Source organism: Salmo salar, chromosome ssa26, assembly GCF_905237065.1.
Source record: "Salmo salar chromosome ssa26, Ssal_v3.1, whole genome shotgun sequence".
NCBI classification, from domain to species: Eukaryota; Metazoa; Chordata; class Actinopteri; order Salmoniformes; family Salmonidae; genus Salmo; species Salmo salar.
Genome location: NC_059467.1, coordinates 1,910,533 through 1,934,161, shown reverse-complemented (window position 1 = coordinate 1,934,161; position 23,629 = coordinate 1,910,533). Strand labels below are relative to the sequence as shown.

Here is a 23,629-nt window from a genome sequence, read left to right as displayed (position 1 = left end):
AAAAGTAACAAATAATTAAACCGCAGCAGTAAAATAACAAGCGAGGCTATATACAGAGGGTACCGGTACAGAGTCAATGTGCGGGGACACCGGTTAGTTGAGGTAATATGTACATGTAGGTAGAGTTAAAGTGACTATGCATAGATTATAAACAGAGAGGAGCAGCAGCATAAAAGAGGGGTCTGGGTAGCCCTTTGATTAGCTGTTCAGGAGTCTTATGGCTTGGGGGAAGAAGCTGTTAAGAAGCCTTTTGGACCTAGACTTGGCGCTCCGGTACCGCTTGCCGTGCGGTAGCAGAGAGAACAATCTATGACTAGGGTGGCTGAAGTCTTTGAAAATTTTTTGGGCTTTCCTCTGACACTGCCTGATATAGAGGTCCTGGATGGCAGGAAGCTTGGCCCCAGTGACGTACTGGGCCGTACGCACTACCCTCTGTAGTGCCTTGCGGTCGGAGGCAGAGCAGTTGCCATACCAAGCAGTGATGCAACCAGTCAGGATGCTCTCGATGGTGCAGCTGTAGAACCTTTTGAGGATCTATGGACCCAAATCTTTTCAGTCTCCTGAGGGGGAATAGGCTTTGTCGTGCCCTCTTCACGACTGTCTTAGTGTGTTTGGACCATGATAGTTTGTTGATGATGTTGACACCAAGGAACTTGAAGCCTTCAACCTGTTCCACTACAGCCCCATCAATGAGAATGGGGGCGTGCTCAGTCCTCTTTTTCTTGTAGTCCACAATCATCTCCTTTGTCTTGATCACATTGAGGGAGAGGTTGTTGTCCTGGCACCACACAGAGAGGTCTCTGACCTCCCTATACGCTGTATTGTCGTTGTCAGTGATCAGGCCTACCACTGTTGTGTCATCGGCAAACTTGATGATGGTGTTAGAGTGGTGCCTGGCCATGCAGTCATGAGTGAATAGGGAGTACAGGAGGGGACTGAGCACGCACCCCTGAGGGGCCCCTGTGTTGAGGATCAGTATGGTGGATGTGTTGTTTCCTACCCTTACCACCTAGGGGCGGCCCGTCAGGAAGTCCAGGATCCAGTTTGCAGAGGGAGGTGTTTAGTCCCAGGGTCCTTAGCTTAGTGATGAGCTTTGAGGGCACTATGGTGTTGAACGCTGAGCTGTAGTCAAAGAATAGTATTCTCACATAGGTGTTCCTTTTGTCCAGGTGGGAAAAGGCAGTGTTGAGTGCAATAGAGATTGCATCATCTGTTGGGGGTGGTATGCAAATTGGAGTGGGTCTAGGGTTTCTGGGATAATGGTGTTGATGTGAGCCATGACCAACCTTTCAAAGGATTTCATGGCTACAGACGTGAGTGCACTATGTAGTGTATATATATATATATATATATATATATATTTTTTTTTTTTGCATATTGGAGGCTTAGAGTGATTAGTTCCAATTAGCTTGTTGTTAATTGCAGCGTGTTTAAACACAAGGCCTATCATATTGACGAACAGTATTGTTGTGGTTCGACCCAAATGTAAACAGCTGTTCGCTTCCTCTTGAGTGTCACACATCAAACAAATACTCCCCTGGAACCAGGGGAGGGAGGGAGGGAGCGAGCGTTAGAGAGAGAGAGACTCAATTTATTGATCACCTCCTTTAAATTCAGATTAGCCCGCTGGCTCGCTCTTTATTACTCCATGGGAGAGAACAGGGCTTTAAACAATCCCCAGCCAGCCCCAATGCACTGGGATACCCTCTGCGTGTTAACAACTGGCTTATGAGATCATACATGACAGTGCAAGTAAGCTAACAGAGTTATTGTAAAGCACAAGAGATTTAGTTATTTGTATTTTTAATGGTTTAGTGTTATTTTTGCATTGGGGAAATAATATTTTGAGGTAATGTTAGTTTGACTTTGCCAATGTTGGTTAGATAGGTTTAGATATATTTGATGTTTATAGTGTAAATTATGTCATACCTTTTTGTATTGCTATGTGCACAAGTGATCCCTCTTCATAAAGACATAACCAAGATCATACTTTGGGAATTAGATGTAACTTATAACTATCTTTGCAGATTCATTCTTGGATGCCATTATAAGACACGTCTTTGCAAAATGTATGAATCACTATATTGGCTGTCACTCCCAAACAGAAGACAACTCCATTGGTAACAATTTATTTTTTAAATGTATCAACTTAAATGTCCCTGTATATAACTATACAAGACTCACAGTACTCCTTTCGATAACAGCAGCAATTACATATTCCAAGTGTACATCGTGAAGTTGGATTAAGATCTTTCAGATACAAAGGCCCAATTGACTGCAATAATTTACTTATAGAAATCAGGGCATTAAAATCAGTGGATTTAAGAAAGCACTTTTTCGTCATGAGATATTTGTAAATATGTATGTACAGTGTGGTCTGAAATGATTGACACCCTTTATGAAGATGAGCAATAATGACTTTATAAAATAAATAATTCAAATACTGAGCTATATTGTATGCCTATAAAATGGGGAATTCTATTATTTTATAGTAATACAATTGCTCAGAGAAAGAGATTTTGTTTAACAAGTAATGTATTTTTCTCAAAGGTAGGGGTCACAAGATTCTTATAAATAAAGTAGTTCAAATATGTATTAGTTTAGTATTTGGTTCCCATATTCCTAGCATACAATGACTACATCAAGATTGTGACTCTATAAACTTGTTGTTTGCATTTGCAGTTTGTTTTGGTTGTGTTTCAGATTATTTTATGCACAATAGAAATTCATGGTAAATAATGTATTATGTTTTTTTGGGGGGGGAGTCACTTTTATTGTAAATAAGAATAGAATATGTTTCTAAACATGATCATACCCCCAAGATATGCTGACCTCCCCTGTTATTGGTAATGGTGGGAGGTTAACATGTCTTTTGGGTATGATGTTTGACCCTCTGTAACTTTCTCACTCATCATTATTCATGGTTCATTCAGGATTATCCGTAATCATGGTAGCATCCACATTAATTTAAGTGTTTAGGAACATATTCTGTTCTTATTTATAACAAAAGTGACTCCAAAATGACTCAATACATTATTTACCATAAATGTATATTGGGCACAAAATAATATGAAACACAACCAAAACAAACTGTAAATGCATCCTACAATTTTTTAGAGTCACAAGCTTGATGTAGTCATTGCATGCTAGGAATATGAGACCAAATACTAAACTTTTGACTACTTTATTTATTTATAACAATCTTTAGGGGTGTCAATACTTTTGACCCGTACCTTTGTGGGAAAAAAGTATTACTTGTTAAACAAAATCTCTTTCTCTGAGCAATTGTATTAGTATAAAATAATAGAATTCACCCTTTTTTTGTTGCATGCAATATAGCTCAGTATTTGAATTTCATAGGGTGTTAATCATTTCGGACCCCACTGTATTTTATTAGTGGTATTAGTAGTTGTAGCAGATGTTTTATTAGTTGTAGGCCTATTAGTAGTTGTACAACAACAGTTCTTGCTGTTAATGTACGTTTTTGTTATTTATTATTATTGTTTTATTGTTATTATTATTAGACAGTCGTTTCCATATTATTCTTGTTACTAAGTATTGTCTGTTAATTTGGGGTTTTATTTGGACACTTTTGAAAACAAGATGGTGCATCTCAAGAGATTTCATCCTGCCAATGTTTTAATAAATTAGTGTAAATGAACCCATGTTCCAGCTATTCCTCTATCAAGACAGATAGCCTTTGGGAAAGAAAGTTCTTAGCAATGCTTTTGCTAAAATAACATAATTGAAATTGCAACACACTAGAGACGAACAGAATTTAGCTGTAGTTTATATATTATCAATAGGAATGAACTGATATACTTGTTAACCATCCCTTACAACTTTAACAGTTTCCAAGGTAACATATGCTTACTAGGCTAAATGTAGAACTTAAAATAAAATACTTATGTGAATCCCCTCATTACAGAATCTACCACAAAGGACCAAGCAAACATTTTCAACATCTAGATTTGATTTACATTTGGTTGAGTTGTGAACTAACGTGAATTCAACATGAAAGCAAAAATATATATTTACCATGTCATTGGATTTAGGTTAAAAGTTGGGTGAAAAAACAATGAAATTCCCAAACGTGAAGGACTTTTTTCAAATCCAATCAGTTTTCCACATTGATTCAATGTCATCACATTGCTCTTTCCCACCTGGGCAAAAGTAACACCTATGTGAGAATGCTATTCATTGACTACAGCTCAGCGTTCAACACCATAGTGCCCTCAAAGCTCATCAATAAGCTAAGAACCCTGGGACTAAACACCTCCCTCTGCAACTGGATCCTGGACTTCCTGACGGGCCGCCCCCAGGTGGTAAGGGTAGGAAACAACACATCCGACACGCTGATCCTCAACACAGGGGCCCCTCAGACTTCCTGCGTGCTCAGTCCCCTCCTGTACTCCCTCTTCGCTTATGACTGCATGGCCAGGCACGACTCCAACACCATCATTTAAGTTTGCCGATGACACAACAGTGGTAGGCCTGATCACTGACAACGACAAGACAGCGTATAGGGAGGTCAGAGACCTCTCTGTGTGGTGCCAGGACAACAACCTCTCCCTCAATGTGATCAAGACAAAGGAGATAATTGTGGACTACAGGAAAAAGAGGATCGAGCACGCCCCCATTCTCATTGATGGGGATGCAGTGGAGCAGGTTGAGAGCTTCAAGTTCCTTGGTGTCCACATCACCAACAAACTAACATGGTCCAAGCACACCTAGACAGTTGTTAAGAGGGCACGACAAAACCTATTCCCCCTCAGGAAACTGAAAAGATTTGGCATGGGTCCTCAGATCCTCAAAAGGTTCTACAGCTGATCCATCGACAGCATCCTGACTGGTTGCATCACTGCCTGGTATGGCAACTGCTCGGCCTCCGACCGCAAGGCACTACAGAGGGTAGTGCGAACTGCCCAGTACATCACTGGGGCCAAGCTTCCTGCCATCCAGGAACTCAAAATCAGGCGGTGTCAGAGGAAGGCCCTAAAAATTGTCAAAGACTCCAGCCACCCTAGTCATAGATTGTTCTCTCTGCTACATCATGGCAAGCGGTACTGGAGCGCCAAGTCTAGGTCCAAAAGGCTTCTAAACAGCTTCTACCCCCAAGCCATAAGACTCCTGAACGTCTAGTTAAATGGCTACCCAGACTAATCGCATTGCCCCCCCTCCCCCTCTTTACACCACTTCTACTCTCTGTTGTCATCTATGCATAGTCATTTTAATAACTCTACCTACATGTACATACTACCTCAACTAACCGGTGCCCCCGCACATTGACTCTGTATCGGTACCCCCCTGTATATAGTCTCACTATTGTTATTTTACTGCTGTTTTTTAATTACTTGTTATTTTCATCTCTTCTTATTATCCATATTTTTTTTGAAACTGCATTATTGGTTAGGGGCTCGTAAGTAAGCATTTCACTGTAAGGTCTACACCTGTTGTATTCGGTGCATGTGACTAATACAATTTGATTTTTTATTTTTTTATTTTATTGGTTGAAATGACGTGGAAACAACGTTGATTCAACAAGTTTTTGCCCAGTGGGTAGGATTCAGTTATCACATTCTTAAAGACGTCCTCCAGATTTTTTTTACTTTTACTGTTGAAAAGCGCTATATCCCAAGTATAAATAGGGCAAAGTACACACACTGAAGGTGTGACATACCTGGACCACCTCTTGAGATCATGTAAATCATGTGTTAAATTAGGTGAAAAGGAGAACTGGATTGCCACTTTAATGCTGTGGTTGTTGTCTCCTCCCACAGTGCTGACATACATTCTCTCGCGGCACTGTTCTGTGGCCCCTCACACCCCCAGGGTCCTCCTCTTTGGGCCCCCTGGCTCAGGCAAGAGTCTGCAGGCGAAACTTATCTCTCAGAAATACAACATTGTCAATCGTAAGTTTTCACCCAGAACAGTCCTTCACTGTCCCTCTCAATGTGTTCCCCATACTATTGCCTTTACCTGGCTCTACAGAATACTCATTGATTGAATTTGTACTATGGTTATGGCGTTAAATTCAAAATTGGTTTTAGAAGTACTTCTTATGATACAACTTTTGAATGTTATTTCGACATAAAGTATATTTTGCCATGTTCTCTAGAGTAGCCACAGAAACTGACAGAATGTGGTTATATTAAGTGCAGTTTTCCTGTTTGAATGCAGTTTATAACAGAATGCGGTAATCGAATATTGACTCCGTTTGCTAACCAGAGAAATGATTTAATGCTGTAGATTTATGGCTGAAGTGCTGGAGTATAGAGCCAAAATTAAAATTGTAGCTTCACCGTCCAAATACAAATGTTGAGGACTGTATGTACAGTATATGATATATATTTGTTTAGACACAAACATGATTCAAATGTTCTGTTTTGACATGGAGTCTTATGTCACTGCCATTTTTTTGCACAGACTTTCATTTTCCATCCTCCATCTCTCCTTGTTTACTGTGTATGGCTTGCATCCCAAATGCAAGCTATTCCTATTTAGTGCACTACTTTTGACCAAGACCGCTCTAGGAAATAGGGTGCTGTTTGGGACGCAGCCTACAGGAGCTGTCATTTTTCCTATTCTGTTTATTCCCTGTCTGAAAGGTTACGTTGTGTATTCTGTTTATTTCAACTTGAATGTCTCCCCTTTCTTGTCCCGACTCTCCGCTTCCCTTGTAGTTTGCTGCGGTGAGCTTCTGGAGGCGGTTTCTGCAGACGTGACCAATATGGGAGAACTCATTAAACCTTACTTGGAATCTGGACAGCAAGGTACACAGCTAGTCATACAAGAGGGTGCACTCATACACACGTGCTCACACACACACCTGCACACACACACCTTTGTGGCCATACAATTTACCTGGTTCCTCCTTCAATTAGTTGCTTTTAGCATCAGAGCCTGCATGTAAACAGTGTTACAGGGGGGAGTAAAAATGGATGTGTCCACAGAGACCCTGTAACCCTGCCCATGCAATAGTAATGAACAGCGCTGGAATGGCTAGAGTCGTTTGGCCAAAATAATTTGATTAGCTCGGGCTCCTCATCATCAGACAATTCTCTGATGTGAATAATAACTAAGGAGACATTCTCTAGTACTACATTTTCAAATAGTTAGAAACAGGTTTTGATCTGGGTTGTGTGTGTCTCATCTTGATTGGAAAAAGATACATATTTCAGTCAGTTTTTTTTATTTAATTGTTTTGCTACTTTGGAATAACATCCTGTGGAAAATAATATTAGACATGATATAAGGTGTTTGCCATTTAGCTGGGGCTACTGCTCCACTCTAGAGAGTGCATGTAGCTGCCAAAGTGTGCCAATCACTGCAGTGCCCAGGGCTTGTGTCTGGGCCACTCGCCTTGAGCAACTTTTTATTAATTGAATAAACATCCCCCGGGGAGTGGGCTCCATGCAGATGTGTATCGAGATTGTGCCTCCAATGCATACTGAGGTCAAGTCTAATGAGGGCCTTGGCTTGCAAACTTATCCCTTGCGCGTGCACACACACACACACACACACACAAACACACATTTGCACATACACATGCATAGGCTACACATACACAAACACACACACACACACACACACACACACACACACACACACACACACACACACACACACACACACACACACACAGGCTAAATCTGGGTCTGGGAAAATGACCCATAGAGTCCATTTGCAACTATTTACGTCCAGAAGAACCACTGCTGGCCACAGTGGGAACCAACTCACATTCTTATTGTTACCAATGTACATATTGGAGTGGAGAATATGCATGGGATATGTTCATTGTTGTGTTCAACTTCTTGTATTTTGTTGAACTGGGCTTTATGTTATCCATTGAGAGAAGGCGGCTTTTGCCATTTGAAGACATCTCTTTCTCCCTAACCCTCCCTACATCACTCTCCCTGTCTGTGACAGTGAGGATTGCAGGGAAAGGAGCTTGCTTAAATAATTTAGAAGTTGATTAATAGACTCACTGGGGTATAATTAGGGTAGGGAGAGATTGTGGCTAGTGTAACCAGTCCAGTGCTTTAGAGATTTGGAGAGCCACATTAAGGAAGTAGATAATAGGAAATAGTGTTATGGAGGAGTGGAAGGAAAGGAGGGAGTGGAAACGAAGGGAGAAGAAGAAACCTTTTCAGGCTGCCTGATGTTTGAAGATCGTTCTGTAGGAGGGAGAAGCTCAGATTGTTTGTTGTGGAAATTGGACATTTCAATCCATCAACTTACATTTTTCCCAGGCTTCATGGTCCCTTTGGGTTTTGCTATTATTTTTTCTCAAAGAATATAATTATATTTGTATTACCTACCCCCTTTTCATTTTCTGCTATTTTCTCTCTACCTTTCGCACATACTTTCCTTCTCCCACCACCACCCACTGTTTTTCTTCTCTTGTTAAAAGCCACTTATTCACCTTACTTTTGGAATGTCATCATCAACATAAACAATTCACTTATGCTGCCTGTCATGCTGCAGCTAGCTGATTTCAGAGTGAAAGGTGTGTGGAGTGTCTTCAAGAAATGTAAACATGAATTTGTCTGATTCCAACTTCATTATTTTGTAGCTGGATTCATTCCTCCTTGATTTAGAAGAAAATGCATGTAGTGATAAAATCCTGTCTCTGAAGATATAGCCTACACTTAATAGGCATGTTTATTTTTGGAAACAGAGATTTCTGGCTCAAGGTGCAATAAGTGTGGTGGAAAAAACAAGACCAAATAGAAAGTACAGAGGGGGATAAATTATACCAGACAAGTTAACATAAAGGTTGATACCCATTTGAGGGGAAGGGGGGGGGATTTGCACCACAAGCCTTGTCAGAAAGGAAGAGCACATGTATAAGGATCCTCTGGACCCAATCTGCTGATATGATCATAATGCCAGGAATTAGACTTATCAATGAAATGTTCTATTTCTAAATGAAAAGATGATTAAAGAGTAGGCTCTAGTGTTGATTCAGGAAATTCCTGAAGAATCCACAAAAACAAAAGTAATGAGAGAAATATGTTCATTGTGAATACGTCCGTTTACCATGTGTAAACTATGGAATGTGACTGAACACAAATTGATAGATGCAGTATAAGCAATGGTTCTATCACATCTTCCACCAATCCAGGCATGTCAGAACAGGAATCTATATGTCAGATGTCTGATCAGGAAGGATGCATTCTTAAAGTCTTCTTAAGAATTATGAAAGAACAAGACCAGAGTCTCTAAGGGAGTGTGTTATGTGTGTCCCTGTGTTTCCTTAGTGCCTGATAGTATGGTGCTGCAGATCCTGACGGAGCGTCTCAGCAGGCTGGACTGTACCACACGGGGCTGGGTGCTGCATGGCTTCCCCAGAGACCTGGAGCAGGCAGAGAAACTCCAGGAGTCCAACTTCATCCCCAGCAGGTAGGCCTATTTTACCTCTAGCTCTGGTCCAGGGCGTTAATGCTCGTTCCTCTACTAACGATTCTAGTTGCATAGGCCACACGATGGAACCCGAGCTAATTTACCTCTAGGTCCCCAAACCTTTTATAGTCCCCTACCCCTTCAAACATTCAACCTCCAGCTGTGTACCCCCTCTAGCACCAGGGTCAGCGCACTCTCAAATGTTGTTTTTTACTATCATTAAAAGCCTGCCACACCCACACTATAAGAATGAGTGTGAGTTTTTGTCACAACCCAGCTCGTGGGAAGTGACAAATTGCTCTTATAGGACCAGGGCACAAATAATAATAATCAATCATTTTTATAATTTAGCCATCTTACATATAAAACTTTATTTGTTCATCTAAAATTGTGAATAACTCACCACAGGTTAATGAGAAGGGTATACTTGAAAGGATGCACATAACTCTGCAATTTTGGAAGGTATTGGAGAGAGTCTCCGTCTTCAATCATTTTCCACACAGTCTGTGCCTGTATTTAGTTTTCATGCTAGTGAGGCCGAGAATCCACTCTCACATAGGTACGTGGTTGCAAAGGGCATCAGTGTCTTAACAGCGCGGTTTGCCAAGGCAGGATACTCTGAGCGCAGCCCAATCCAGAAATCTGGCAGTGGCTTCTGATTAAATTCAATTTTCACAGAACCGCTTGTTGCAATTTCGATGAGGCTCTCTTGTTCAGATATCGGTAAGTGGACTGGAGGCAGGGCATGAAAGGGATAATGAATCCAGTTGATTCTGTCATCCGTTTTGGAAAGTACCTACGTAATTGCGCACCCAACTCACTCAGGTGCTTCGCTATATCACATTTGACATTGTCTGTAAGCTTGAGTTCATTTGAACACAAAAAATCATACAATGATGATAAGACCTGTATGTTGTCTTTGTTAATGCAGACAGAGAAGAGCTCCAACTTCTTAATCATAGCCTCAATTTTGTCCCGCACATTGAGTATAGTTGCGAAGAGTCCTTGTAATCCTAGAATCAGATCATTCAGGTGAGAAAAAACATCACCCAGATAGGCCAGTCGTGTGAGAAACTCGTCATCATGCAAGCGGTCAGACAAGTGAAAATTATGGTCAGTAAAGAAAACTTTAAGCTCGTGTCTCAATTTAAAAAAAACTGTCAATACTTTGCCTCTTGATAACCAGCGGACTTCTGTATGTTGTAAAAGTGTTACATGGTCGCTGCCCATACCATAGCATAGTGCAGAAAATACACGAGAGTTCAGGGGCCTTGCTTTAACAAAGTTAACCATTTTCACTGTCGTGTCTAAAATGTCTTTCAAGCGGTCAGGCATTCCTTTGGCAGCAAAAGCCTCTCGGTGGATGCTGCAGTGCACCCAAGTGGCGTCGGGAGCAACTGCTTGCACGCGTGTTACTACTCCACTATGTCTCACTGTCATGGCTTTTGCTCCATCAGTACAGATACCAACACATCTTGACCACCAAAGTCTATTTGATGTCACAAAGCTGTCCAGTACTTAAAAAATATCCCCTCCTGTTGTCCTGGTTTCCAGTGGTTTGTAGAAGAGTATGTCTTCCTTTATTGACCCCCCATAGACGTAACAGACATATAATAGGATCTGTGCCATGCCTGCCACATATGTTGACTCATCCAGCTGTAACGCATAGAATTCACTGGCTTGTATGCGAAGCAGTAATTGTTGAAACAAAACATGCCAATTTGAAAATAAGCCACGGCAGTTTTTTGAGTGAGAATTAAGATGACTTTCGAGTAGTAAGACATGTATAAAAGCAACAGATAACATTAAAAGAAGGGGCTAGAAGCGTCGTATATGGTGAGTTACCGAGTGGCCAGGACAGGCAAGCCCCATACTATTGTGGAGGACTTAGGTCCAACGTCCCTGTCTGTCGTTCGGTGCTTTTCCGCATAAGGGGGCAGCAGCTCTTCGGCTGCATCAGATTCACAACTGTCAGTGTCCATGCTAGCTGGGCTTAGAATTACTGATGTTAGCATTGGATGTGCTTGTGAAAGCAGAACAACTTGTGTCGTCGACAGGTGCAGGTATAGTACTGCTGTTAGTAGCAGTACTACCAGTAGAGCTGGTATGTGTCTCTATGGACGCGGGCCTTACTTCTTATTAACCATTCATCCATTTACAAGCAAACGGAATGAGCAGCAGCTACGTTTGGCTACATACGGACCGTTAGTGGATTTCCCGCGAGAGAGTAATGGTTAATGTGATTGGATGTTAATTATTTGACTAGGCTACCTGCATTTGACTGAACACTAGATGGTTTAATTTTATTTTTGGCAGTGAAATGAGGCTACTCAGGCGAGAAAAAAACCTCACCCAAATGTATAGCCCCATTGGAAAATATAAATGGACTGTTTGAAAATGTGAAGATTTACTTTTTCCTTTTTTATATATAGATATTTTTAAAATATTTTTTATTTGAATCACATTTTTATTTGGCATACCCCTGACGACATTGGCTGTGTCATCTAGGGCAGGTTTTCCAATCAGCCTATATCTTAGACCTTGGACTGACTTAGCAGTCACTCACACTCCAATATAGGGTTGTGAGTATTTGTGTAGCACCAGCTGTCAGTTGGCAATAGTGCCCTATGAGTGTGGTAATGTGAAACTACTGTAGTAGCTCAGTAATGTCTCCTGCTTCTCCATTCTGTGTTAAGAGATTAGTTTATATAGTTATTAGGTTCCAGTTTAATTCATGTTTTGGTTCAAAAGCACTTCACTTCACTACGTGACAGTCAGGCTACATTTAGGGCTCCCGACTGGTGCAGCGATCTAAGAGGCGTCACTACGGTCCCTGGTTCGAATCCAGGCTGCATCACATCCGGCCGTGATTGGGCGGCGCACATTTGACCCAGCGTCGTCCGGATTTGGCCGGGGTAAGCCGTCATTATATATATATAAGAATTTGTTCTTAACTGACTTGCCTAGTTAAATAAAGGTTAAATAAAAAATGTATACAATTAAATCAATTACATGTTTGCCTGGTGGAACCAGCCTGTTAACTGCGTTCACCATTATTTTTTACTGAAATAGAATGGTGAATGCATGTCACAGTTGTCGTAAGGATTAGACCAAAACGCAGCGGGAATGTGTATACTCATCTTCTTTTTAATTGGCAGAAAGAAGGAAAAACCATAACAAAAACACACGTATACAAAAATAACAACGTTAACAGTCTTGTCAGGCACACAGCTAAACAAGAAACAACTACCCACAAAATCCCATAGAAAACAAACCCCTCTTAAATAGGACCTTCAATTAGAAGCAACGAGGAGCAGCTGCTTCCAATTAAAGGTCAACCCCATTAACTAAACATAGAAATAGAAAGACTAGAACGAACATAGAAATATACTAGCATTAACCACAAACCCCGAAACACATAAAACAAACACCCCTCTTACATAAGAACATAGCCCAACAAACCCCGAAACACTCTAAACAAACACCCCCTGCCACGTCTTGATCAAACTACAATAACAAATAACCCCTTTACTGGTCAGGACGTGACAATGCAGTGCCCTTACAAAGATGTATCCGGCTACAAAATATTTAATTTGGAATCAGACAAATTCATGTTTATATTTCTTGAAGACACTCCACACACATTCCACTCTGAAATCAGCTAGCTGCAGCATGACAGACAGCGTAAGTGAATTGTTTTTGTTGATGATGGCATTACAAAAGTAAGGTGAAGCAGTGTCTTTTAACAAGAGAAGAAAAAACAGTGGGTGGAGGTGGGAGTAGAAAAGTGTGTGTGAAATTTAGAGAGAAAGAAGCAGAAAATGAAAAGGGGAGGTAATAAAAAATTACCTACCAAATTGTCGGAAATTATAAGCAGAAACATATCTACATTAAGCACCCAAAAATATCCTGCACTCCCTGTCAAAAAAATCGTTCCACCTTCTCTGACTGTAGCCTTCACCGAATTTTTGTGAGATAGGGTCCGGTGTGGGCCTCCAGATTTGCACTTTATCACAGAGTCAGGAGGTTGCAGATGGGTTATTAGCAATTGTGAACGGGTGTGTGTGAACAAACAGCGTCAAGAATCAATGGGTACATATTAATTCATAGGTCCAAAAATGGATGTAGCAACTAAGGATTGCCCCTTTAATAAATCCTGTTAAACTCTGAGTGGTTTAAGGATTGCCCCCCCCCACACACACACAACCTACCGGTTTCGTTTTGGTTGTTGGTCAGTAACTGTTTGTTCGTTCCCCTTTCTGTTTGAGTGACGCTGGGGAACGTAACAAAACCAAGAAAACCAGTGGTGTAAAGCTGGCCGCCATTTGACTCTGGAACAGTGAAAACGCGTTCTGTAGAGCGATGAATCACCCTTCACCATCTGGCAGTCCGACGGACCAATCTGGGTTTGGCGGATGCCAGGAGAATGCTACCTGCCCAAATGCAGTGCCAACTGTAAAGTTTGGTGGAGGAGGAATAATGTTCTGGGGCAGTTTCTCATGGTTTGAGCTAGGCCCCTTAGTTCCAGTGAATGGAAATCTACAACATACAATGACATGTTATATGATTCTGTGCTTTCAACTTTTTGGCCACAATTTAGGAAAGGCCCTTTCCTGTTTCAGCATGACAATGCCCCTGTGCTCAAACGAGGTCCATACAGAAATGATTTGTCGAGATTGGTGTGGAAGAACTTAACTGGCCTGCACGATTACAGCCTCGAGTCTTCTTGAGTATGATGTACAAGCTTGGCACACCTGTATTTGGGTAGAGTGCTGCAGAGATGGTTGTCCTTCTGGAAGGTTCTCCCATCTCCACAGAGGAACTCTGGAGCTCTGTCAGAGTGACCATCAGGTTCTTGGTCATTCCCCGACTAAGGCCCTTCTCCCCCGATTGCTCAGTTTGTCCGGGCGACCACTTCTAGGGAGAATCTTGGTGGATCCAAACATCTTCCATTTAAGAATGATGGAGGCCACCGTGTCCTTGGGGACCTTCAGTGCTGCAGAAATGTCTTGGTACCCTTCCCCAGATCTGTGCCTCGACACAATCCTGTCTCGGAACTCTACGGACAATTCCTTCAACATCATGGCTTGGTTTTTGCTCTGACATGCACTGCCAACTCTGGGACTTTATAAAGACAGCTGTGCGTCTTTCCAAATCATGTCCAATCAATTGAATTTACCACCGGTGGACTCCAATCAAGTTGCAGAAACATCTCAAGGTTGATAAATGTAAACAGGATGCATCTGAGTTCAATTTCGAGTCTCATAGCAAAGGGTCTGAATACTTGAGTAAATAAGGTATCCGTTTTTTTAGCTTTATCATTATGGGGCATTGCGTGTATTCAAAACATATTGAATACATTTTATAATAAAGCTGTAATGTAGCAAAATGTGGAAAATTAAAGGGTTCTGAATACTTTCCGAATGCACTGTTCGTACCTCTGGACGCAGATCACCCGCCACAGAGACTCCGGTTACTCCATCCGACCCCCTCGGATCTGATGGCACTCTCTGGCTGCGTACCAAATGGCACCATATTCCCATAATATACAGTGCACTCCTTTTGTAGGCAAAAGTAGTGCAATAAATAGGGAATAGGGTGTCATTTGGAATGCCAACTCTCTCTGTGGGTAGTGTGGGTATGTACCAAGTGGAAATGAAATTAGGTCATTAAGGGTGTAAAGGTTTTGCTAGTGGCGTATTGTGGACTGGCCCAGTTGAGGGCTCTCAGGTCAGTGCTCCGTTGGTAGCTTGGTCCTAAACCTGTTTGTGCTATCATGTTAACTCCTTGTCATTCATCATGACAATTCTAGGCTATTCTTCACTCATTGTCATGACACTTCGACTATTCCTCCACCCAGGCTATTCGGTTGACACAGAGACAGGGATGGTCATAATTCCTCCAGGGTGTACTCCTCTTTATCTAACCGTGCCAGAAACAGAGGAACTATGCTGTTGGAAATGCTGTGGAATTGAATCCTTATTGTTGCCTGTACAAGTGTACAGATCCTTTCTGTGTCCACAAAGGATTCTATATCATTCCTTCCCCAGTGTAATCAAACATGAATCATGTTTATCTTCATTGTGTACACACAAATTGTGTTCCTTCTCACTGGGCAGAAACTGATTGAACTACCTTTGTTTCTGATATTTCAACAAAAAAATTATATGTGATGACATTGAATTGTTAAAAAGGAAAATGCTATTGCAGCCTCTTTGCACTAAGGAATTGAGAACAAAAGCTCAAGAGAAGTTTAAAGTGTTTCATACCAAGGATACAGTCAGCTGAGTGCATGCATTTAAAAAGTTCACAACACCTTTTATACTCTTCCCTCCTTTTGATCACCCCCCTCTTGGAGGTATCACTTCCCCAGCTATACATTTTATGACCCCAATGAGTTTCCCTCCTTTCCCTGTGGAATGTCCATGGTCCTCTCTTTGTTTAGCCAGATGTCAGAATCACAACCCTTCCATCTTCTGTTCTGGGCCTGACCATGCTCTCTGATCCTAGGCAATTTCCTCTTATCTGATTAGGTCAACATTTCTAAATTAGCATACACACAGTTTCATGGCCTAAACTCCATTAATGCTCACAGTAATCATTCACTAAACAGGATACAAGCCTCGTTATAGCCTCATTATTGTTATTCTTATTGTGTTACTTTTTATTTTAGTCTACTTGGTAAATATTTTCTTAACTTTTCTTGAACTGCACTGTTAGTTAAGGGCTTGTAGGTAAGCATTTCACAGTAAAGTCTACACTTGTATTCGGCGCATGTGACAAATAAAGTTTGATTTGATACAAACAAACTACAGTTTAACCAGAAACATGTTACAATTTGACAGAATCAATGTGGAAAACTGATTACATTTGCAAAAAGTCATCAACTTAAGGGAATTTTGGTGAATTTTCTGGTTGATTTCGCATTGCATTCACATTAGTTGACAACTCAACCAAGTGTAAATCTAAAATTGTGGGTTATGCTTCATTGTCAACATTTAATCTTGAGACACATTGGCCCTCCACCACAACTTCAATTTGTTGTTATTGACTGAAAATCTATAGAACTAGCTGCCTCTGACTTTTTATAAAAATAAGGTTTATAAAATGTTAACAGTATTGAAGATTGACCCGGTGTTATAGTTAGGCTTTTCTTATTTTTATTGAAGGATGCAAAGAAATTCTCTTGGAGAATCACAAGAGAGCCATCTACATTTACAATACAAGCTCCATTCCATGTGTTGACCTCAACTGGACATCTACCTCGTCTCCAACATGTCCATGTCTGCAATGGAAATGAATGGTACTCAATTCCCTACATAGTGCACAACTTTTGTCCAGAGGCCATAGGGAAGAGGGTACCATTTTGAAATCATCCCATGTCCTAGCTAGACCCTACACCTCCTCTCAATCAGTGTTTACTTATCATAGTGGTCTCATTTTCCCTTCTCCAGTGCAGCCTGCTGTGTGGCATTAAGCACTATTAGAGATGTCAGTAAATACTGCGAAGTGTCCAGAAAGCTCACAGGCAATACTGGTGTTGGCGCTAATGGCAGGAGACCTAATTTACATAGTATTAGCTTAATTGAGTCGTAGAGACAACGGAGAGATAATGTTTACTGATGGGATGATGATTATGGTAGTGGTGGGATGGCCAGGGCTGTTGGGGGCAGTGATTTACCTGACAGCTATCGACAGTTTGAGGTACCGCAAAGGAAAGATTGTCAATCAGCATCATGACTTTGTTGAAAATGACAGGGAATAACCAATACCGATGAGGCATCGCCAGCTGGGAACTCATTAGCAAACATCCAAATGAAATTTGATTTGTCACATGCGTGGGATTCAGCAGGTGTAGAACTTAGCGTGAAATGCTTACTTACAAGCCCTTAACCAACCATGCAGTTCAAGAAATAGTTAAAATATTTACAAAATAAACAAAAGTTAAAAAAATACAAAATATATATATATATATATATATCCCTATAGGCTGTCTCGTCGTTGTCGGTGATCAGGCCTACCATTGTTGTGTCGTCTGCAAACTTGATGATGGTGTTGGAGTCATGCTTGGCCACACAGTCGTGGGTGAACAGGGAGTACAGGACGGGACTAAGCATGCACCCCTGAGCGGCCCCCGTGTTGAGGATCAGCGTGGCAGATGTGTTGTTGCCTAAACTTACCATCTGGGGGCGGCCCGTCAGAAAGTCCCTGGACCAGTTGCAGAGGGAGGTGTTTAGTCCCAGGGTCCTTAGCTTAGTGATGAGCTTTGAGGGCACTATGGTGTTGAACGCTGAGCTGCAGTCAATGAACAGCATTCTCACATAGGTGTTCCTTTTGTCCAGGTGGGAAAGGGCAGTGTGGAGTGCGATTGAGATATGCTAATTGGAGTGGGTCTAGGGTTTCCAGGATGATGGTGTTGATGACAGAAACTAAAACAGGAATCTCCCGCACTCAGGTCTGTTCAACGCTGGTCTGACCAATCGGATTCCACGCTTCAAGATTGCTTCGATCACATGGACTGGGATATGTTCCGCATTGCGGCGAACAACAACATTGATGAATACGCTGATTCGGTGAGCGGGTTTATTAGCAAGTGCATCGGCGATGTCGTACCCACAGCGTCTATTAAAACATTCCCAAACCAGAAACGGTGGGTTGATGGCAGCATTCGCACAAAACTGAAAGCGCGCGAACCACTGCTTTTAATCAGGGCAAGGTGACCGGAAACATGACCGAATACAAACAGTGTAGCTAATCCCTCCGCAAGGCAATCAAACAAGCTAAGTGTCAGTATAGAGACAAAGTAGAGTCGCAATTCAACGGCTATAAACGGACTATAAAAGGAAAATCACGGACTATAAAAGGAAAACCAGCCCCGTCGCGGACCAGGATGTCTTGCTCCCAGACAGACTAAACAACTTCTTTGCTCGCTTTGAGGACAATACAGTGCCACTGACATGGCCCGCTACCAAAACCTGCGGGCTCTCCTTCACTGCAGCTGATGTGAGCAAAACATTTAAACGTGTCAACCCTCGCAAGGCTGCAGGCCCAGACGGCATCCCCAGCTGCGTCCTCAGAGCATGCGCAGACCAGCTGGCTGGTGTGTTTACGGACCTATTCAATCAATCCTTATCCCAGTCTGCTGTCCCCACATGCTTCAAGAGGGCCACCATTGTTCCTGTTCCCAAGAAAGCTAAGGTAACTGAGCTAGGACAACAACCACCCGAGCCACTGCCTGTTCACCCCGCTACCATCCAGAAGGGGAGGTCAGTACAGGTGCATCAAATCTGGGACCCAGAGACTGAAAAACAGCTTCTATCGCAAGGCCATCAGACTGTTAAACAGCCGTCACTAGCACAGAGAGGCTGCTGCCTACATTGGCCACTTTAATAAATGCAACACTAGTCACTTTAATAATGCCACTTTAATCATGTTTACATATCTTGTATTACTCACCTCATGTGTATATACTGTATTCTATACTATCTATTGCATCTTAGCCTATGCCACTCGGTCATTGCTCAACCATATATTTATATATTCTTATTCCTTTACTTAGATTTGAGTGTATTAGGTATCTGTTGTGGAATTGTTAAATATTACTTGTTAGATATTGCTCCACTGTCGGAACTAGAAGCACAAGCATTTCGCTGCACTCGCAGTAACATCTGCTAACCATATGTATTTGATCTACAACTATTTTTGGGACTGTCCATACTGTAACGTTAACGTTAGTCTCAGGCTTCACTAACTAGCGTTAATGTTTTAGCTGGAGCTATTCTTGGCTACTTTTCAAATGAATACTCGTAATATTTCACATATCATCTAGCTAGATATGCCGAGAGAAGGCAGGAGACACTTTGTTTTGTGTAGCGTCACTTAGGTTAGAATGCTCCCTTTAATTGATCCGTTGTCCACCAGGCTACGATTAGTGAGAGGTGGGAAGGCAGTGACGCACCCCATCCAACCTGACAGAGCTTGAGAGGATCTGCAGAGAAGAATGCGAGAAACTCCCCAAATACATTTGTGCAGAGCTTGTAGCGTCGTGACATGCGTGTAGCGTCATACCCAAGAATACCCGAGGCTGTAATCACTGCCAAAGGTACTTTAACAAAGTACTGAGTAAAGAGTTTAATAAAGAGTTGAATACTTACGGAAATTATATTTACCATGACACTAGGCGAGACCCAAATGCAGACACAGGAGGCAGATGGTTGGAGTTTAAGATGTTTAATAAATCCAAAGGGAAAAGGCAAGAGAATGGTCGTGGACAGGCAAAAGGTCATAACCAGATCAGAGTCCAGGAGGTCCAGAGTGGCAGGCAGGTTCGAGGTCAGAGCAGGCAGAATGGGTGGGTACAGAGTCCAGAACAGGCAAGGGTCAAAACCGGGAGGACTAGAAAAAGGAGAAAAAACGCTGGTAAGCTTGGACATACAAGACAAACTGGCACAGAGAGACAGGAAACAGGGATAAATACACTGGGGAAAACAAGCGACACCTGGAGGGGGTGGAGACAATAACGAGGACAGGTGAAACGGATCAGGGAGTGACAATATTTCTGTTTTTTATTTGTAATAAATGTGCAAACATTTCTAAAAACCTGTTTTTGCTTTGCCATTATGGGGTATTGTCTGTATAATTGATGAAGAAAAAAAACAAATGTAATTCATTTTAGAATAAGGCTGTAACGTAACAAAATGTGGAAAAAGTCAAGGGGTCTGAATACTTTCCGTATGCACTGTATTTACTTCACTACAAAATATTCCTGCGGTCCTAGTGGTTATTAACATATTTTAGATATGCCTTTATGCTATAGTTTATTCCATGTTTATATCTTTGGTTAAATGACTTCAAATGCAAAACTGAAATTTACTTAGTGGAATGTCCGTTGCGTTTGTAAAGTATCCAAGCTTAAACAGGTTATTACTAGGCTTAAACAACTTAATTAATCTAATGTGTTCCTACAAGAAACTCACTTGTTGAAGGATGAGCTATTTAAAGTACGCAGGAGATGGTAAGTAATAGCATCCTGTTTCTCCTCTCATTCTCGTCGTGTTAGGGTTTTAATTCACTAATCTGTTCCATTTCAAGTGGCTAATATAACTGATACAGCTGGTTAGATACAGGGAACTATTTTGAATGAGCGTATTAATCTGGTTAATATTTATGGTCCTAATGATGATTATCCCAAATTCTTTGAGAATGTATTTCTATTGATAGCCTCCCTTCCTGGTAAGGTCCTAATGGCAGGGGATTTTAATTGCACTCTTGATCCTCATCTAGATCGCTTCTCTGGTTTAGACACTTCCCACTCACAGAGTTGAAAGAAATTACAGCATTTCATTAAGGACTTAAATCTATGTGAACCTTGGAGGACTCAGAACCCGGGTAAAAGGGAGTGTTCATGTTACTCGTCGACGTTTAAATCATATTCTCGTATAGACCACTTTTTAGTTTCTTGCTCATTGCTTTCCAATGTAGCAGGAAGTGGATATGATAGTATTGTTCTGAGTGACCATTCCCCTGTGGCATTGTTCTATATGGATACAAAACTAGTAAAAGGATCCTCTAGATGGCGTTTGCATCCCAGATGGTTACAGGACCCAGACTTCTTACATGACGTTGGAGTTCATATAGATATTTAACATTGAACACTAACCAAACGTCAGGGAGTACCAGATTGGAGGCTTTCAAAGCATATATTAGTGGGCAAATTATAAGTTTTACCAGTTTCAAATCAATTAAATCTGAAAATGAGAAAGATGGACCGCAAAATCCGAGAATTGGAAAGGGAAACTTTTTTGTATAACTCAGTAGAAGTAATTATTTGCTCTTAAAGCTCAGTATGAAGAACTTAACACCTCAGGCTGCAAACGGCTTAACGAGGCTGAAACAATCTTTCTATGATCAAGGTGAAAAACCTGGTAAATTGCTGGCCTGGTGCATTCAGAAGTTAAATTCAGACAGAGCCATTAATGCAATTCATTATTTCCAAGGACAATTATCAATGGGTCCTGTAGAAATAAACCAAATATTTGCTTCCTACAACAACACACTTTACAACTCTAAATCTCCTAAGAACTTAACTAATCTGACGAAGGTCACGGTCACGGTGCCTTGTAAGTATCCGGCGACGAGTGGGTAATTTGCCTTTGTACGTTGGCAATCATTGGATAATAAAATAAACAAACTACAAGCACGTATATCCTACCAACAGGACATTAAAAACTGTAATATCTTATGTCGTGGCTGAACGATGACATGAATAACATACAGCTGGCGGGTTATACACTGTATCGGCAGGATAGAACAGTAGCCTCTGGTAAGACAAGGGGTGAAGGTCTATGTATATTTGTAAACAACCACTAGTGCACGATATAAGGAAGGCTCAAGGTTTTGCTCTCCTGACGTAGAGTATCTCATGATAAACTGTAGACCACACTATTTACCAAGAGAGTTTTCATCTATGTTCTTCGTAGCTGTCTGTTTACCACCACAAACCAATGCTGGCACTAAGATCGCACTCAATGATCTGTATACGGCCATAAGCAAACTGTATACAAATAATATCTAAAGAAATCCACTCACACACACACACTACTAGTCTACACGCCCCTTGCACAGTCTTCACATTTTGCTGCCTTAAAATGTAATCTAAAAACGGATTACATTTTTTTTTGTAAGCAAATCCAATGCAAGTCAATGGAGAGTGAGGCATGCTACAGCATTCTCCCTCTCTCATAAGCACATGTGTACACACACATCCAACCATTATTAATGTTTTTACAAATACAGGTCTTTGAAGTTTGTGGGAACTGTAGAATTGTTATTTTTACCTTTTGCTGTGGAATAAGTGTGGGTTGTTCATGTTATGAGTTTAATCACTTTTTAACTGCACCCTTTTTTATTTGAACGAAACATTCCATACTTGTTTGCCCATGGTAGAAGTGGTCAGAAAGTGCTCAAAGATGACCATTTTGCATAACACACTCTACCATGAAACATCCATGCACACCTGTGTGCACACCTGTGTGTGTGTGTGTGTGTGTGTGTGTGTGTGTGTGTGTGTGTGTGTGTGTGTGTGTGTGTGTGTGTGTGTGTGTGTGTGTGTGTGTGTGTGTGTGTGTGTGTGTGTGTGTGTGTGTGTGTATGTGTGGTGTGTGTATACACGTGTGCTTGTGATTTGCTTATACTGTATAATATTCCCTAGGAGTGTGTGGAGATAGATAGATAGATAGATAGATAGATAGATAGATAGATAGATAGATAGATAGATAGATAGATAGATAGATAGATAGATAGATAGATAGATAGATAGATAGATAGATAGATAGATAGATAGATAGATAGATAGATAGATAGATAGATAGATCTATAGGTCCGGACAATTAAGATTTGGACATGTTTAAGAAAGAGAGAAAACACTGTAAAAAGACTCTCCAGTCTCCATTGAATTTGCTTACACTGCGTATACTCCAGTGATGTAAGCGAGGGAGAATGTGTGGATTTCTTTAGATATTGTTTTTATATACAGTATATACACTACATTACCAAAATTATGTGGACACCTGCTCGTCGAACATCTCATTCCAAAATCTTCTTCATTAATATGGAGTTGGTCCCCACTTTTCTGCTATAACAGCCTCCACTCTTCTGGGAAGGCTTTCCACTAGATGTTGGAAAATTGCTGCGGGGACTTGCTTCCAGCCAGCCACGAGCATTAGTGAGGTCGGGAACAGTTGTTGGGCGATTAGGCCTGACTCGCAGTCGCCGTTCCAATTCATCTGAAAGGTGTTTGATGGGGTTGAGGTCAAGGCTTTGTGCAGGCCAGTCAAGTTATTCCACACCGATCTCAACTAACCATTTCTGTATGGACCTCGCTTTGTGCACGGGGGCAATGTCATGCTGAAACAGGAAAGGGCCTTCTTCAAACTGTTGCCACAAAGTTGGAAGCACAGAATTGTCTAGAATGTCATTGTGTGCTGTAGCGTTAAGATGCCCCTTCACTGGACCTAAGAGGCCTAGCCTGAATCATGAAAAACAGCCCCAGTCCGTTATTCCTCCTCCATTAAACTTTACAGTTGGCACTGTGCATTCGGGCAGATAGTGTTCTCCTGGCATCCGCCAAACCCAGATTAGTCCGACAGACTGCCAGATGGTGAAGCATGAGTCATCAGTCCAGAGAAAGCGTTTCCACTGCTCAAGAGTCCAATAGCGGCGAGCT

General features: G+C 41.5%; 1 protein-coding gene across 6 annotated transcripts in view; it reads left to right on the top strand.

Annotated features, from left to right (window-relative positions):
• ak8 (adenylate kinase 8) overlaps window positions 1-23,629 on the top strand; it is an 81,006-nt gene that overhangs the window by 46,590 nt on the left and 10,787 nt on the right. For 5 of the 6 annotated variants that reach the window (XM_014174826.1, XM_014174825.1, XM_014174827.1 and 2 more), the window contains 3 exons: window positions 5,781-5,912; window positions 6,684-6,773; window positions 9,264-9,405. In XM_014174826.1, the coding sequence (XP_014030301.1) occupies window positions 5,781-5,912; window positions 6,684-6,773; window positions 9,264-9,405 (364 nt within the window). The remainder of the gene's footprint in view (window positions 1-5,780; window positions 5,913-6,683; window positions 6,774-9,263; window positions 9,406-23,629) is intronic. The other variant, XM_014174828.1, reaches the window with a different exon arrangement.